At 41.8% G+C, this 19403-nt stretch overlaps 1 protein-coding gene across 2 annotated transcripts in view; it reads right to left on the bottom strand.

Annotated features, from left to right (window-relative positions):
* LOC109916779 (mitogen-activated protein kinase kinase kinase kinase 5-like) overlaps positions 1–19403 on the bottom strand; it is a 114369-nt gene that overhangs the window by 33109 nt on the left and 61857 nt on the right. Inside the window, exons 8-14 of one of the 2 annotated variants that reach the window (XM_048618402.1) lie at positions 13732–13804; positions 12774–12905; positions 8644–8706; positions 6018–6099; positions 3432–3560; positions 2263–2341; positions 150–205 (exon numbers count right to left, since the gene is read on the bottom strand). In XM_048618402.1, coding sequence (XP_048474359.1) covers positions 150–205; positions 2263–2341; positions 3432–3560; positions 6018–6099; positions 8644–8706; positions 12774–12905; positions 13732–13804 — 614 coding nt within the window. The remainder of the gene's footprint in view (positions 1–149; positions 206–2262; positions 2342–3431; positions 3561–6017; positions 6100–8643; positions 8707–12773; positions 12906–13731; positions 13805–19403) is intronic. The other variant, XM_048618403.1, reaches the window with a different exon arrangement.

Raw genomic sequence — 19403 nt, 5'->3', positions numbered from 1 at the left:
CAAATTTCTGCTCTCAATGTGCCCCTCATTGCTCCATTCACAGTAACTGTGCCTATTGCTGCGTGCATCACTTGGTGGGGTCAAAGGTAAAGAAAATTTTCCACTGGGTGACTCCAAGTTGACCAAGGTAATGTCACGGAACACCTCACCTTATTCTGCCAGGATTCTTCCCTCTGTATGGCTTGTTCAAACTGAATCTTGTGAACTGTGAAAATATTGTCACATTGTCAGAAACCATCAAGTTCGTAATGGCCAGTTATGCTTCATTAAGCTGATGTCCTTCACTAAATTTGCTGAGTTCTGCGGCAGCTGTCACTGAAACTGGTCAAAGTTTTGCATATCCACCTTGGTGACAAACTCAAAAAATGCCACAATTCAAACTGTTGTTTAAACCAATTCCCTGCTACTGGCCTGATTTCAAATCCCCTAAGTATGTGAGAGATATTTTTCACTTTTAAAATGTTGGCACGGACATGATGAGTGAGGTCAGCTTTTGTTGCCCATCCCTTGTTGCCCATGAACTGAGAGGCATAATGACCTATTTCGGAGGACAGTCCAGAAACAACCACATTACTGTGGTCTGGAGTCACAAACTAAGCAGGAAAGAGTGACAGATTTCCTGCCCTGAAGGACATTAGTGAACTAGATGGGCTTAAAAACCAAACAGATACTTTAATGATTTGCTTTTTATTCTAGATTTGTTAAACAACTGAATGTAAATTTCCTCAGCTACAACATGGGATCTGAACTCATATCGCAAAGAAATTAGTCCAGGTCTCTGGATGCCTAGACCAGTAACATTGCTTTCCTGCTGGTTCTCCATTTGCTCCATGCAGAATATATCCTCTTATTTTCTATAAGGACTCACCAGGTTGACTAATTATAAAGTGTCCATTGACAGTGTCAATCATTTTTGGTTTTCTGGAGTTTGTCCAGAGGGGTACAGTTTGAGATTAACCGACTGGAACCACATAATTTCCCAGTTTGAGGCATTTGCCCAGATCAACCCAGCTGGGGCCATCCATTTGAGCTTTGAGGAATTTATGCGTTGAAATCTACCCCTGCCACCTACAACTCCACATCGCTGATAATCATCATTTTTCTATTAAAGGGAGCTTCGTGAATTGGTTCTAGACAGAGCTGAGCTGGGAACTTCAGATCATTCTTCCATCCAATTATAGAATCATAGAGCATAGAAGGAGGTCATTCAGTCCCTAATGCCTGTTCCAGTTCTCTGAAAGTGCTAGCCAATTGGTGCACTTGTTCCAGAACACTTTAAATATGTTTCCTTTTCAAATATTTATCTAATTCCATTTTGGAAGTTACTATTGAAGCTGTTTCCACTGCCCTCTCAGGCACACATTCCAGATCATCATAACTCAGTGAGTTTAAAAAAGTTTTCATTTTTTTTGTCAGTGGTTTAAAATCTTCTTGTTCCAGACCATTTTTTTTTGCCGGAGGAATTTGATCGGAAGATAAAGTATCTTACAGTTTCAAATCACATGGAACAAACCTGAACTGAAGTCCACTACCACTTTCTCACGCTGTTTTTCTTTCACTAGCAACACAAATTGAGTGGAAGAAGCTTGTGGTTAGGATTCAGTACCGCGTCCCACCATGACATTGGTTTCTTCTGCCCTGAGACTCCAACAATGGCCTTTATCCCATCTCCATGTGGAAATCATATAGGGGAACAGGCTGAGCCACTTCGTTTGTCTACCTTGGTCCCACTGCCCTGTAAGAACCAGCAAGACAGCTGTGACTGGAGTTCTCTTGGGGCCAGTGGTGGAAGGCTTGCTGGAAGAAAGTGCCCTTTTTTGAGGGCTGGATTCCCACCCTTGGCATTTTAGGTCTGCATGCAGGGCAGGAATTTCCATAAGGCCTCTGCATGTTCGGAGTCAGATTCGAGCCCCCACTGTAGAAAATAAATGGGTTCCAATCAGTAGTATTACAAACAGCATACAGCATGGAAACAGGCCATTTGACCCAACATATCTATGCTGATGTTTTTGTTCCATACCATCCTCCTCCCACCCCTTCATCTAACCACATCAATATGCCCTTCAATTACTTTCTTTTCAAAGCTGCAGTCCCGGACATGAAAATAAAAGTGCACATAGCCACAGCAATTCAGATTCTCTAGGTGAGCTTTAGCACACACACAATCTGTAGTCCATTTTTACTGAACTAAACTGCTAACTAGGACTGAGCAGAGAGCTGATATTCTGATGAATCCATTTTCAAGGAAGCCTTGAGACTTACGCTTTATTTCTGAGCTTGTTCTCTCTGCTTTTGAATGCCGATTAGTTGAGTGAATCCTACGTGGGACAGCAGGAGGAGGCTGTGGAGAGGTGAAAGGATCAGAGAGTGAGGGCCTGAACTGATGCAAGAACCAGTATCTCATTTGCTTCATCAGGTACTCATTACTGTCAGATACAGAGTATAGCCCTCTACGTACTGCCTCACATGTTCTCAGGATAGATACTCTCCCATTCTTGGACGGAAAAAAAGGACTGGTGAATTCCCTGCCTTGTTGCTAACAATGATTTAGGGTTAAAAGTGCAACAAAGCATTTAGCATTATTAATTGGACTTTGAGTGGACGTACCTCTGGGATATGTGTCAGGGAATGGGGATAGCAAATGTTGGCAAATATAGGCAGACTGTATCAAGGTTGTTCACTGTAAACTGCCTCAACACATTTCAGAGATAGTAGGAACTGCAGATGCTGGAAAATCTGAGATAACAAGGTGTAGAGCTGGTTGAACACAGCAGGCCAAGCAGCATCAGAGGAGCAGGAAGGCTGACTTTTCGGGGAAGGGTCTAGGCCCGAAACGTCAGCCTTCCTGCTCCTCTGATGCTGCTTGGTCTGCTGTGTTCACCCAGCTCTACACCATGTTATTTCGACACATTTCAGTTGGAGTGAGGCCTGAGCTTTTCGCAATCCCAGAGGACTTTTCCAAATTCCAAGAGAAGGAGAAAGATTGGTAAAACTGGGAAATGAGACACACTGGTCTGATTTGTCTTGTTTACTTCAAAATGGGGGACCAGTAGAATCAGTACATTTCTTTCAAAGTATTGCTGGATCATACCTGGATTTTCCCATTTTCCTGCACTTTCAATCCCAAATAAGAAAAAGTTCTATACATTCTCCAATCTGTGGGGAGCAGTCCTGCAGATCTCCCAATCCCAATCCAAACAAGGCCTGCACTTTCCCTTATACCAGTAAGAACAAGGCTTGAATTTTCCTCAGTCCCAGTAGGAGAAAGAGGCCCCATTTTTTTTGTGACCCTAAAAGGAGGCCTAAGTGTCCCAGGTCCCAGTAAGTGGGCAGGTTTCTGTTCTAATCCTTGTGGCCCAATATTTAGCCAAGTTAATGCTCCCCCACCTTGGTCCCCAACATTAAGGGGGATGTAAAGCAGAGGTACTCACAGTGTAACGTACCTCAAGGTCATCTTCATCCAACTCTTGGAGGCTGGTGTGTTTCTCTGGATTCCGCAGCTTGTCGATTAATTCGTGAACCAGGACCCGGCTAAGGCCAGGCTGTGCCACAAACTGGTGCTAAAGGAGAGAAAGTGAAACCAGTCAAACAGAGTGGGGAGAAAGAGAGCAAGAGAGTGATGGTGAAAGAAAGAGGCAGGAAAACAAACAAAGTGGAGGGAGAGCATGAGAAGTGAAGTGAATTAAAGAGCAAGGAAGAGATTATGAGATTGAAAGAGAGATATGCAAGTTTATAAATTTCAGATTTGAACTTTAAACTTATCCAGTTGCCTTTTGAAAGTTGTCATTAAGTCAGCTTTCCCCTTCCTTTCATTCGGTGTATTCCAGATTAAAACAACACACTGTGGAAAGCAAACTGTATTCTCCCCTCCCATTTTCTTTGCCAACTATCTTAAATATGTGTTGTCCATTTTCTGACTGCCCCACCAGTGGAAATAGTTTCTTAATCCATTTCTCAAAAGCCTTCATAATTTTAAACGTCTCCAATAAATCCTCCCTTCATCTTCGTTCTAAGGAGAACAATCTTGATTTTTCTCATCTCTCTGCATCACTGAAGTCCTTCATTCCCAAGGCCATTCTGATAAATTTCCTTAATTTGTCATCAGTCTGCCAAACTCTTTGGAAGTCTGTAATGGGTTGCATATAGAGACAACAATATTCATAGCCAGAATAGAAATGTTGGGTAAATTCCCCAACAGTCATACTTGGAGATCATACCGATATAAATAACTGGAATTGATCTTAGGCACAGGATTTCTATTACGTAGCTATCTTCTACTTATTCTTGGTGAAATCACCCTACTTTTATGAGCAATCTTTGCTATAGTTTTAGTTATGAGTTGTTTGCTGTAATTCATAGATTTTCTTTTGAACAGATTTCATGTCTGGTAAAGACATGTCATATTCGTAACTTTAAACAAGGACAGTATTCAGGTTAGAAATTTCTGGAACGGCCCTTTTTTTATAAAAGGATATCAAAACGTTGCTAACATGGTTACCAAGGGTCAGGTGACATTTGAAATTTCTGCACAAACTGCCTCACGTCTCTGATAGTTCTTAATTGAATGACCATGGGTGGGAACATACCAAGATGAAACCCATTTGTGGAATTCACACCTGCTGTCATTGAGGTATTTGCCCAAAATTGAAAATCTATGGACTTTTATACTTACTGTCTCCTGAAGTAACTCCACAGAGGCCATTATCCCATCACCACGTCACCGTTTATTTACATATGGAGAGTTCTTGACATAGATCCAGCTCCCTCAGAGCCAGCTGTCAGAATGAAAAAGATGTCTGACCCTCCTGCTCTTATCTGTCAACCAGGGCTCCCTGATTGGACCAGATTGACAGCCCCAATCAGGGAACTCATATTCTCTGAGTGCTGACCTCATTACAATCACTCCATCTCTTCCCTTTAAACTCAACAATGAGAGCTTGAGAAGCCAATTGAATCATAAGTCAGTCTGAAACACCACCATCTTTTCTCCTGTATACTAATTGATCCTAACTTCAAATCATTCTGAGTGGATAACAGAACTGTTGATCCTGAGACTGAAATTGACTGCAGATAAAAATCTTCACTCCAAAAACCAATGGAGGAAACCAATTAGTTTGTGAATAGCAACTGCAAAGACAGCAGCAGAAAGTTTTCAAGCTTGTTCCTTTTCAAGTCCATCAGTACAGAAACCCGACCTCCTGGTAACTAGACACAAGTAACTAACTTCAGGACCTGGTGAAAATTCATCTATTCCAAGGAATTCTGCAATAATCCTGATATGGACTCTGGCAATTGAATCCATCTAGATTACCCTTCAGGAGTGAAAACACTTTCTTCACCTGGCCTCCAAAGTATGCTTTTCCTAAGACAAGCCAAATATGTGAATAACTAACTACCCATTGGCTTATGATTTGTGGAAGTGCACTATTTTTGTATATTTTCTTTTGTGTGTTGATGTAATTGCTGAATGTGTGACGCAGAGTTAGCCTTTTGGGTTGAATTCATGAACAAAGAATCATCTTTATTTACACCCATGAGAGCTTCTGCTCATTATTTGAATTGACCACACAAGGGTTAAAAACATACACATCTTCATTTTTAAAAATGCACTTACTACGGACAGTAAGGCCACAGAGTTGGGAAGTCGGTACGCCCTCACCTTCTGTCTGCCACAAGACTTTGTTGACAGTTAAACATATTTAGGGTTCAAAGTTCTTCCCTGCCTATCATAGTAAGTGAATAAAGGGCCTAAAGTTTTACTTGAGGGTGTTCGGTGCTGCAATGGATCTTGATTTAGTTCCACCTGCAACATGTTCTTTCACTATGCCAGCAACAGGGCAAGGATGGGGTTTACTGTCAAAGTGAAAGGATCAGATTGTGGCCCAGTGGTTGCAAGGTCAAAGGTCACCAACAGATACCAGCTAGGAATGTGCAGTTATGTTGATGTGTGACTATAGCCTAATGTTGCAAATCCACTCAGGCTCCAAATCCCGGCACTAGTTCTTGGTTGTACTTACCGTTAGCATCTTGCTGGCGGCTGGCCTCTTTTTTGGATTCTTTGTTAATGTCAACTTGGCAAAATTGTGGAATGTCGCGCTCCTGAGGGAGAAGACAGCAAAGGTCACAACTTCTGTCTCCCTTAATCAAAAGTCAATATTTTACCCTCCCCACTCCCCACCCCAAACTCATTGGCCTGTGCCAGCACTGGTGCTCTGTGTGCTTCCATCCATCCCTCTTCATCCAATGCTGTCAACATATCTTCTATACATTTCTCTCTGTTGGGTTTATTAGGGGTTTATCGTGTATTGAAAATGCCTAATTTTGGTATTCCCCACAATGTCTTATCCATATTCACTCCAAAAACCATTTCATAATTTCAAAGACCTGTATCAGCTCATTCAAAATTTCTAGTCCACAGCCATCACACGCTCTAATCCCCTGTGTCACTCAGTTGATTCTTCCAAGTATGACCCCTATTTCCACTCCCTCAAGTCCAAACAACATATCTGGTGTACATTTACATCACATACAGCTGTACCACATCAGGCAGTATCAGATCGTATTCTACCCCCTGCCAAAACCAGTCACTAGACTCAGACAATTCTGGAATGTAAAGATAACCCTGGCTTTCTTTTTCCTGAAACAACGTGAAGCCCCTCTTCCCTGTCCATTTCTCTCTCACCCATCAATAACAAGTTAGCTCATGGATGTAGTGATTGTAATAAGCCTGGCCAGGAGGACCTCATAGAATATGAATTCTCTGTTTAGGGCTGTTAACCTAGTATAATCAGATATAAACAGGAGTGTCAGACATTCTGTTCACTCAAAGAGCTGGCACTAAGGGAGCTGGATCAGTGTCAAGGACTCTCCACATGTAAATAAAGGGTGCCTTGCTGACGGGATACTGGCCTGTATGGAGTGGCAACCACAGAAAAGGATGCTCCAGAAGAAATTCGATGGCAACAGTCATCTTTGAGTTGGGGATAAGCATTTCTGGCGTCATGTCATTATTTGGGAAGCTTGCCTTGTTCAATCCTGCCATCAAAGATTGGGCCAAGTATGTGGAAAGAATGTGTTATTTTTTTCTGGGTAAATGACACTGGGGCAGATGAAAAGCAATGAGTAATTCTCCTGATAGCTTGTGGACCCACAGCCTTTTTGGTTATTAGGAGTCTAACTTTCTCTGAGGCATTAGATACGAAAACCTTTCAAGAGTGGACGGATTTAGTTAAGGAATATTAGGACCCTGAGCCGCCTCTAATTTTGAGATGCTATCAGTTTACTCAGGAATTCAAGAACCTGGGGAATCCTTATCAGGCTTTTTGACTAGGGTAAGATGACTGGCAGAGGCATGTGACTTTGGTTTAACCCTTAATAAGACGCTGAGAGACCATTTGGTATGTAGAATTAATGATGTAACCATACAAAAGCATCCAATAGCTGAAGCTCAACTGGACTTCAAACAGGCACTACAACTGGCTTTATCATTGGAAAATGAGGCAAGTGGAGCTGATGGAAGTGGACACCATCGCCAGTTCAACTGAGCTTGAGGAACATCACTTAGGTGAAGGCAGTTGTGTAGCCTCACTCAGGACATATCCTGAACAGAGGCACAGCCCACAGCAAAACCCCAAAACAAAGCCAAGCCGCAGCCAAAAGATTAATATTTTCTTCAGGATCTGGGCAAGCAAACCACCGTAGTTGCTGCCAGTATGCAGACTCAGGACAGCAAAAGAATCCCACAAGGCCTGAATTGAGTAAGAGAACTCACAGACCAGCATCCTGATGAGTGCATACCCTGGAAAGTCCACCTACATCTGGTTTGGAATTTGCTTGGCAACATACAACTTAAAACCAATCAAAAGAAGTCTAGTTAAATGGTCACCCGTTCTAATGGAGGTTGATACCTGCATGGCCATTTCGGTAATTGCAGAATCAGTCTTTAACAAAATTTGCTCTGGACTCCAACCCATAAGTTTGCGCAAGACTTCTGCTAGACTGAGAATCTATACCAGAGAACCTTTACAGATTGAGAGTACAACTTTGGTTCCGGTCTCTTATGAGAAGCAGCTGGTTCAGTTACCACTAATTGTCATAGAAGGCTCAGGCCCAAACTTGATGGGGTGAAATTGGCTGAGAAAGATTTTTGCTTAGCAAATGGCTGCCTAAGTGAAGTCCTAGTTAAATACCTGGAAGGTATTTCAGGAAGGTCCATAATCTCTTCCAGCTCTATAACTCTCTGAGATAGCTGTGCTCATCCAATTCTGGCTGCTTGCCTATCCCCAACTTTCATAGCTCCACTACTGTTTAGGCCCTAGGCTCCAGAATTCCCTCAGTAAGCCTCACTGCTTCTCTACCCACTCCTTTTTTTTCATGATGCTCCTTTAAAACTTAGCTCTTTAACCAAACTAAAACAGGTCCAATATTCTCACTGAGGCCACTCTCTCTCAAAACATTGTACACCAGTCTGAACTCGATGTGTGTTTCCTCGTTTGTTCATTGCACAAGCCAGCTATAGTGAGAAAGAGCCCAAATCATAACAGAAAACTGGGAGTCATGTTAAACTAAAGAAGTAATAAAAACAAATTTTTTCAGTTTCTTACATGAAAACATTCTAATTTAAAAATGCAGAATTAAACTCACCATTTTGCTTTATCCTTTAACTTGGGTGGCTGGTAACCACTTTTGCTCATTAGAAACAGGACTCTGGATAAAACAGAGAACATTAGTCACCATGTCCTGAGAGAGAGAAAAAAAGAGACAAAAATAGAAACAAAGAGACAAAGACCTATAGAGGGAAAGATAGAAAGATAGGCAGAGGTAGATTGGTCAGCAATCATGGGGAAAGATACAAAGAACCAGAAAAATTCAGAAAGGGAGTGAAAGAGACAGAGGAGAAATCGAGAGACAAACAGAGAATCTCCACACACCTAAACTGGGCAGTGACCAATTCTAATCATTCTGGTGTTTGGGAATCTGGTATTATGACTTGACTGTTAATCCAGAAACTCAGCTAGTGTTCTGGGGACTTGGGTTCAAATCCTGCCATGGCAGATAGTGGAATTTGAATTCAATAAAGAAAAATATTTGGAACTAAGAATCACTGTTGATTGTCAGAAAATCCCATATGGCTTACTAATGCCCTTCAGGGAAGGAAATCTGCCATCTTCACCTGATCTGGCCTACAGACCTGCAGCAATGTCATTGACTCTCAACTTTCAACCTTCTGAAAAGGCCTAGCAAGCCACTCAGTTCAAGGATAGCAAGGGATAGGCCATAAATGCTGGCCTGCCAGTGATACCCATGTCCCACAAGTGGATAAAGAAAAATTGAAGTGTGTATTCCACATTTCACCCAGCAACAACAGAGAGATGAATTTCCGCAATTCAGTGTTCATCCAGGACTTGTTTTGTGATACATGACAGCTTGGACCACAATTTAGTGCTCTGGGTTACGAGAGGAAGATCAAAAGAGCTTCTGCCCTTGGTGGGGTGGATATGGCTGGGTGTAGGTATATGCATGTTGATGTTGGGGAGCACAGTATGTGTGTATGTGAGACAGAAAGACTGAGGTAGAGATAATAAGCGGAATCTTACTTTTGGTGCAAGTTACATCGAGTTTTTTGGGAGGGATTCTCGTTGCGAGACACAGAAATTTTGTGCTGTATCTTATGAAAGGTGCGTCATTAACTGCGAACCCTATGCCTCTGGCATCCCTCAAGCCTGATTCTATCCCCATCTTGCCATGTGAACAACTCGCCACACTAATATATAACTACCATCACAGCTACCTTCACTGAAACAATTTGGAGTGGAACTGTATCTCAGATGCCTGGCTGCCTGCTGTATACCATGAATGACACTTAGTCCCATTGACTGTAATGAAATTAAATATAAGGCACTGAGAATGAAACAGCTGATCTGTTATCATCCATCGTTTTAAATTGCCCAGAATGAATCTTTACTCCATTAACTGGTCATTATCACATTGTGGGATTGTGTGTTGATAGGTGCTGACATTACAACAGCAACAGCAACTTCAGTGCGAGGCCATGAGATGGCGCTGTACCTACTGCAAATTATTTAATTAACAGAAACAATCAGTGCAGAAGGGGTTAACACTGCAGTTTAAGTTAGAACAAGTTCAAAATCAAAATACCTCATTGTGAAACTGCCACCCACATCCTGGCAGCCCACGGTCCAGGATGCCTGGTGAATCCCAATCAACGTGGGCGGACCAAGACTGTGGCTGCATCTGCCAGTTTGGCCACAGGGCAGAACACTGTGTTGGAGGAAAAGGTCTCTAAAACAGCCTACATGGGGTTTGGCAATACTTACGAATAAGAGGGTGCTTCTACACAAGAAGAAATTTAAAAGAATGGACAGATATTCTTTGAAGAATGAAAGGTGATCTCATTGAAATGTATAAAGTTCTTAGAGCCTACAAAACTGGTTTTCTGAGCTGATGAGACTGGAACTAGGTGTCATAGTCTCAAGATAAGGGAACAGTCATTCTGGAGTGAGAGGAATAGAAATTTATTTATTCAGAGGATCTACAAAATTATCTACCACAATGAGTCATAGAAACAGGAGCAGGCCATTTGACCTTACATGGTATCCCTACAGTGTGGAAACAGGTCCTTTGGCCCAACAAGTCCACACCAACCCTCAGAGCATCCCACCCAGGCCTGTTCCCCAAACCCACATATCCCTGAACACTAGACACAATTTAGCATGGCCAATCCACCTAGCCTGCACATCTTTGGACTGTGGGAGGAAACCCACACAGACACGTGCAAACTCAACACAGACAGTTGCCACAGGGGGAAATCGAACCCAGGTCCCTGGCACTGTGAGACAGCTGTGCTAACCACTGAGCCACTGTGCCACCTTGCTCTTGAGCCTATTCCACCATTCACTATGATCATGGCTGATAATCAAGCTCAATACCCTAATCCTGCCCTCTCCCCATATCCCTTGAACCACGAGCTATATCTAGACCCTTCTTGAAAACACAATGTTTTAGCATCAACTACTTTCTGTGGCAGTGACTTCCTCAAGCTCACCACTCTCTGAAGAAATTTCTCCTCATCGCAGTCCCAAAGGTGTACCTCTTGTCTTTAAAATATGGCCCCTGGTCTGGACTCCCCCATCATCAGGAATGTCCATCCTGTCTTGCCCACTCATTCTTCTAAACTACAGTGAATACAATCCTAACCGACTCAATCTTTCCTCATACATCATATACTTAGTCATTGAGTATATTCAGGACCAATGTTCTCCAAAATTGTTTTCTTCCTGTGCAGATGTCCCAAGTTCTGTGTGTCTTTTTTAATGCAGAGCAGAAGGCATACAGTAGAGGCTGACAATGGAGTGCGGGGTTCCCCAGCCACATGGCAGCTGGGTGAAATAGCAATACATAACACCTTAAATAGTACATGAATTAAAATCCTCTAACTGCAATAGATCTCAAGGCACACAACAATGGGTCAATGTCTGATTTACAATGGCTGTCTATAAAAACTGCAAAGAACTTCTGTAAAGGCCCTTTCATCTATTTTTCTGTATTTTTAATTGTGGACTGAAATGATAAAAGGATTGATTTAAAAACCGAGGGTTGCTGTAGGATTGCTGCATGTTTTGGAAGCAAGTTGTAGTGACTGTAAAGGAGTCAGCTGGTGGACCTCACAGTATGAGTTCACTGATTGGACTAGATTAACAGCTCCAATCAGGGAGCCCTGGCTGACAGATATAAACAGGAGATCCTGAGTTCAAATCTCAGATTTTAAAAAAAAGAAGAAAAAACAGGAGTGTCAGATGTTCTGTTCATCCTAAGAGCCGACCCTGAGGGAGCTGGGTCAGTGTCATGGAATTTCCACATGTAAATAAAGAGTGACTTGGTGACGCAATACTGGCCTCTGTGCAGTTATTTCACAAGAAACCTGACATCACTTCAAGTACAGCTCCGAATTTCAAGCAGTCATTAAACCGTAGTTTTCAGACTGGAGCCAAGGTACAGGTTGAGCTTTGGTCGGTACAAGTAGCTGATTGGTTAGTAGACGAGTGATCATTATTGATGACAAATAGTGAGCCTTCTACTGCTAACAACTGTTGATTGAATCTCAGATAATTGAATAGATCGGGGCTGTGAACAAGATGTGGAGAATATATCAGACCTCCTCCAGGAGCTCTGTTCTCCACAGAAGACACCAATTTTAAACCTAAAGAAAGCAGTTTATTTTCTCTCCAGCGATTGCTATAAGGTATGACTTTTAATTGATGAGTCAGACCATTCAGTGTGAACCAGTCCCTGTGCCTCTTGCAAACCAGTTAAAGCTTCCAGAGAAGGAAGACTGAGAAGCAGTATTCTGATCAGCATGAAAATTGTAACAATCATCCCAAGAACCGCTCAACTGCCTTCCTCTCTCCCTCTCCCTCTAACCATAAAAGCCATGTTTTTTGTTTGTGCATGTGTAAGGGGAGTTCCAATTAGTCAGGTTATATGCCAACTGATCATAATAGTTTGCCTGTAGCTAGTGGCTAATTTTTGTAACAAGCATAGAAACTGATCCATGTTTTCTATCAACCAGGGACTGAAAATCAGGGAAATTGGGAAACCTCCATGTACTCTTTAAAAACTTTAACTTTTGTGATGACTGCAGGAATAGTGAGGCTTAATTTCCGGTGAGATACTGCTGCCCCCACCCCACCCTACCCCAACCATGAGACATGACACTTCTGATGAGATGTAAGTAATTGGCAAATGGCACCCACCTCAAAGGATGAACATCAAACATTGGAGGCTGCAGTTCAGCCAGCTCAATAGCAGTGATGCCAACGGCCCAGATATCGCACAGCTCATTGTAGCCACCTTTGAACTCCACAGCAGCAACTTCAGGAGCCATCCTGTGGAAGACCCAGGAACAGATGCAGCATGAGAGACTGCAGTAAATCAAGGAGCTCCCTTTTCTACTTGTTAAAATTCTGGAGTTAAACTCTAGCCATTTACACAGATGAGGGAGCAGAGTTTTTTCACTGGAGTGTAGTGGGTTGAGAAGTGACCTTATAGAGTTTTATAAAATCATGAGGAGGAGAGATAGGGTTTAACAGTGGGTGTCTTTATTCTGGCGTGAGGGATTTCAAGACTAGGGGGACACATTTTTAAGGTGAAAGGAGAGAGATTTAAAAAAGATACGAGGAGCAAATTTTTTACGAGGAGGGTAGTTTGTGTGTGGAATGAACTTCCTGAGGAAGTGGTGGAAGCAGGCATAGTTACAACATTTATAGGAATAGGAAAGGTTTGGAGGGATATGGGCCGAGAGAAGGCAGGTGGGACTAGTTCAGTTTGGGATTATGTTTGACATGGACTAGTTGGACCAAAGGGTCTGTTTCCGTGCTGTATAACTCTGAGGGCGACAAAGAAGATGGTGAAATATGAACATTGGGGGTATTTATAAAGCAGCCACACGAGATGCATCCTTAAGGGCCGCTGATGGAAGCCTGGGAACTGTTCAATCCCTACAGGGGGCATTAGCAGAGGCCAGATAAAGAATAACCAGCTGCCATTTTGGCTGGGATGAAGGTTGGATAACATGGTTTGGAAAACAATTCCCATCAAAAATAGAACAAAAATACCAAACAATCCCTAAGAGAGACTGCCTCTCTTTCCTCTCCAGTGACTGTGGAATTTAGTGCCCCAGGCAACTTTCCCAAATCCAGTGTACGATCGTACCAGTATGGTGTTCCAATGAAGGACATTCTTCGGGCAAATGTGGCAGTGATTTGAGCCGAAATCCCAAAATCAGCTGGAAAACAGAATGAAACATTCAATTTCAGGGATCAAACTAAGTGCAACGTTTCATCAATTGATCTATCCCGCTTGGTATTTGGAAAGGTCATTTTATCCCCTTATTCAGCAACAGTCACTTATCTGGTATCCCTTTCTCCATTTACAACCATCACTATATATAGATGAAACTTGATAGTAAACTTAGTGTTGTTCACCTGATATCTGGCTGGGCCACATAATAGACATTTATACCCAGGCTGACCGATGACAACCCTTCCACATGCCATCTACATATCTGGGCTGACTGGCCCTTCAGACACAGTCCTACACTCAAGCTAACCAGCCCCAAACACCCAGGTTGGCCCAGCCCCATAATAAGCCTGATACAACAGGCTGAGGCAGCTCTTCAGTCTTGGGACAGGCCTGCATCACAACTGTCCTTTCCTCACAATCATGGCTTCCCTCTGGACAGCAATCCTCCCAGCCAGACCTAGGGCCCTGACACATTGGCCAGCTGGCCTCCCCTCAAGGACTGACCACACCAGGGCATGACTTTTACTTACACACTCAAGGCAGATCTATACACACCTAGGCCAACCTTTCACAACCGCTCCTTTTACTAGCTCACAACAATGCAATATAGGCCTATACTTCAGCCACAGCATGGCTCTTCTTCTCCACATTAAATTAGGCTTGTTTCTTTTTACATTGATACCAGAACCACAGTTTCCCACTCTTGCATTGTGCTCTGTGTGGGTGTTCATCTTTGAAAATGAGTGTTATGTTCTCAGTTGATAATACAACTGGACAATTTAGATCCCAGAATGAATCCTGATTTGACAGACCTTCATTGATCTTTATTTTAATTTAACATGGCAGACTTTCACTGAAACATAAATGTACTGCGCTACAGATTTGTTTTTAATAATAAAAAAATTTATTATGCAAAAGAAAGAAAAGACAAAACAAATCAAACTATCATATAACCATCACTATATATAGATGAAACTTGATAGTAAACTTAGTGTTGTTCACCTGATATCTGGCTGGGCCATATAATAGACATTTATACCCAGGCTGACCCATGACAACCCTTCCACATGCAATTTAGAGGATGTTAAATACCATGCAAAACAGAATCCTACCTACTTGCCAATACCACCACTTTACAGTTAATCAAAATCCAAATAAATTTTCCTTTGCTGTCAAATCTGTAAGTTAACTTGACTGCTTCTTTTCTGATCTGGTGCTATGAGCTGCAAAGACTTTCCCCTCATGACTCACCCAATTGAGAGTTTAGACTTCCTCAGTCCATTCCAAGCAAACACTGTTGGTCAGTAAGTTTTCACAAACAACAACCTTACATTGAGATAGCTTATTTTCCTAACTGTTCTGAACTATCTCCTATTTTGGGTCAAACGATGTTTGCATTTGACCCCATTCAGATCTTCTTTGAACTGAACAAAACCTTTCCCGATGCTGAGTTGTTCAAACCAAAAATCAATCCTTGATTACAGTGAACCCAAAAGCAAGCTAATTTTCCAATGGTTTCTCTCTCCTATCAAAAAGCTCCACAGTATAAACAACCCCCCATTGACTCTCCAGGAGGTCTGCAGTCATCTGCTCTCTGACATATACTCATTTAAAATCATGGTTCAGAAAAGACTGACCTAGTTAATTATTAAATACCTTTACACAAATAGGCTAAACCCATGTGCTAATTGTTTAATATCCAAACTATTTACAAAAAAAGTTTATGCATATAAAGCACACTTTCATCAGATATGAAAAGTGTATTTTTGAGATTATACCTCTTCCGTCTACCTACATGAGCCCTGCAGCTAGATAAGTCACTAAAAGACCATTCAGTATTATAAAGGCCACAAAGGTAGCACTTTTAGAAAATAACTTACAAGGACAGAGACAAATAAACTTGTAACAATTGATTCGTGATAATTTATTACTGCTATTTTCTGGTGTAAAACTGTAAGATAATCTTTACCCTATTGTGATTTCATTATTTTTCAGTCCTAAATTCAAGGTTGTTAGGGGCATTAGGACCTGGAAGACACCATTCAGCTCTTTGAGCCTACTCTGACATTCAGTTGTAGCTGTTTATTTGTAGAACATAAGGAAACACTCTCCAAGTTCTTCATGGGATATTTTATATCAAATGAACAAGCATATGCAGCCTCAATTTAATGACCCATAGGAATTGAAGTAGACTATTCAGTCCTTCAAGTCTGTCACTCAATTATATCAATGTAGAGCTGAAACTCTATCTCTGCCAGTCTTCAACTCCTCAATTATTCCAGAATCCACAAGATTTTTGGGGAAAGTATCCTACACTGTCAACTACATCTGGTCTTGTAGTGGTGTCAACTGTAGCTCAGGTGTTAGCACCCTCACCTCTGAGTTAGAGGGTATAGGCTCAAATCCAATCCTAGTAAGGTATTTCAAAGAACTTAACAGGTCAGTGCATAATCTTGTTGACACACCCAGAGCAGAACTGAGAGAGCTCTGCATTGTTGGCAGTGCTATCTTAAACTGAGGCCCATCTACTCTCTGAGATGGATATAAAAAGACCTTTGGTACAATTTTGAAGAAGGGTCGGGGAGCTACCTGAGTGTCTTAGCCAATATTTATCCCTTATCCATATTCATGAAACTACATTATCTGACCATTAATCATTGCTGTTTGCATTGATCAGCAATGAGATAATAGCCAGTTAATCTGTTTTAGTGATGTTGATATTGGTCATGGCACTGGGGAGAATATCCCAAATGATTTCTCTAAATTGTGTCATAGGATCTTTGCTGGGAGTGTCAACCTAGATTATGTGTTAATTGGCTGGATTTTCAAAGCAAGGGCAGGAACCTGAGGCCCAGACAAAATTTTGGGACCCAATCCTACAATGCACTACAGTCGCTCACGTGACACAATCATTTTTTTTCTTTAATAGGATGTGGGTGTCACTAGCAGGGCCAGCATTTGCTACTCTTTCCTAATTGTCCTCAAATTAAGTAGCTTGCTGGGTTATTTCAGAGGGCAGTTAAGAGTCAACCACACTGCTGTGGGTCTAGAGTCACATGTAGATATGGCCAAACTGAGTGAAAGATGGCAGATTTTCCATCCCTAAAGTGAACCAGATAGGTTTTGGCAACAACTGACTCCTGATTACCATCAGGTTAGTTTTTTTCATTCAAGATTTGTTAATTAAATTCATATTTCACCATCTGCTGTAGTGGAATTCAAGCCCATGTCCCCAAGAGTATTAGCCTGGGTGTCTGTCTCCAGTGACAATATGACTACACAATTGCCCACCTTCCAGTTCTCTAACTGGATTGGTGGTGAGCTTTGCACCCAGTTAGTAGCCCTGAGCTCTACAAGAAGGTGGGAGCTGAATGTAGAATACAAAGTGCAACAGCAGACGTGGTCTTGTAGAAGAAAGGAAGTAGCACCTTATAGGCCAGCAACCTCACAAAGCACAGAAATAGCCAAATGGAAAACCTGAAGGTACTGTACCCAATCTGATCCAAAATTACCTTGTGCCAAATGTCTCTCTCAAAACAACTTTAACTGCTTCCCACATTGAACAAGACAGCTGTACACTAATGTGAACCAGTTTGTTTGAGTTTGGAGATTCATGAATTGAAAACTGCCTGCTGGTCCTCCTCATCTTAGTATGGTACTTCTCAATGAGCCTAACAGGTGAGTGCATACTCAATTCCACTCCCTCCAATCCCCTTTACTGGACCCTCACTTTGAGGCATCAAGACATTGATATGCAATTGGGACCACAATTTTCAAAGAGCACCCACTTGAGTGGGTTCCCAGTTGAAGCCCAGTGTTCTGATTCAAGAGGGAAAAGTGCCCTACTCACTGAGACAAATTGACACTGGTCCCATTTTGGGAATAACTTTGTGTACTGTTTGAATATACTTTTCTCCACAAAAGGGACAAGAGGGCTCCAATTGATGTCAGCTTATGGCAACACACTGTAGAGTGCTGGGATGAAGTTTCATCAATGAAGCCCCCTGTTGCAGATTGTTGCTTGAAGAGTCTTGTGGGATTCCCCCAAGCCACTTGAAACTGACTCATTCAGCTACAGGCGAAGTAAAGCAGTCCTGTTTACAAATTTTCTGGAGAAGGGTCTAGGCCCGAAACATCAGCTTTCCTGCTCCTCTGATGCTGCTTCGCCTGCTGTGTTCATCCAGCTCTACACCTTGTTATCTCTGCTTTACAAACAGATGTGCGTGATCTTTATTAAGGTCAAACTTCAGTTGTAGTAACAATGCTGTCATGGAATTGGCATTCCTGAACTGAGAGGAAAGTCTACAAATCCTGAGATTTCTGCGAGTGATGTTAGTGGAAGAATCTGTGTACATGGACACTCAGCGCCTGGAGATGGTGTACCAGTTTCAGTTCTTTGAATACTGTGCACCATACCTGGTACTGCCTAATTACTGTGCAACAGTAAAGTTACAGAATTACAAAGCAAATAGAAGATTGAGAAAGGCCATTTCGCCCATCTAGTCTACGTTAGTCCTTATCCAAGCATATTCATTTATCACCTTTCTAACATACATCTCAGTATTGATATGCTGTCTGTTTTAATCAGTAACTGTTAAATATTTTCTGCAGGTTCAAAACTCTGTGTAGACCCTTCCACCATCAGACATAATTTGTTTCTGTTTTCTTCCCCATCTTAATCTCCAATGTTTGAACAATATTCTGTACAGCACAATTTAGGATGAGTGTCAAGGTCTTGGAGAAGCCACAGGTTTCATTTACTAGCATGACTCCAAATAAGAGGATGTTCAGTTATGTGGAGAGATTGCAGAAGCTGGAATTGTTCTCTTTAGGATGTAGAGACTTATTCAAGATTGAGGAATTTTGTTACAGCCAGTAGGAAGAAACTGTTTCCTCTGAGCGGGACAGTAGCAATATTGCAGATTTAAAATTATTAGCAAAAGAACTAATGGGAATTTTTTTCACACAGTAATTTACAATAACCTGGAATACAGCACCTGATAACACAATTGAAGTAGATCGACTAGAATTTCAAAAGGCAATTGGACATGAAATGAAAGGAAACAAATCAGGGTTACAGGGTAAAAACCAGGGTGTAGGAATATATATTCCTGACAGCTTTTTCAGAGTTGGCAATGGACAGGAAGGACCAAATGTCCTCTTTCTATACTGTAAGATTCTGTGAATATTTATTATTCAACTAACACTTTTAAAAAGGTTGTAAGACAAGGTGTGCTTGCAGTTAAAAATAATGTGAATGCTTGTGGCTCAGTTAGTAGCACTTTTGTGTCAGACTAACAAAATGTCCCACTCCAGGACTTGAGAACAAAAATCAAGGCTAAAGGAGTGCTGCACTGTCAGAAGTGCCATCTTTCAGATTAAACATTAAAACCAAGACCCCATCTGTCTATGTGAATGACTGTAAAAGATTCCAAGGCACTATTTTCAAGAATAATAGGAAAGTCCTTTTCAGTGATAGTGGGAACTGCAGATGCTGGAGAATCTGAGATAACAAGGTGTAGAGCTGGATGAACACAGCAGGCCAGGCAGCATCAGAGGAGCAGGAAAGCTGACGTTTCAGG

The sequence above is a fragment of the Rhincodon typus genome, chromosome 39 (assembly GCF_021869965.1).
Source record: "Rhincodon typus isolate 14 chromosome 39, sRhiTyp1.1, whole genome shotgun sequence".
NCBI lineage: Eukaryota > Metazoa > Chordata > Chondrichthyes > Orectolobiformes > Rhincodontidae > Rhincodon > Rhincodon typus.
This window is presented reverse-complemented; position numbering and strand designations above follow the sequence as displayed.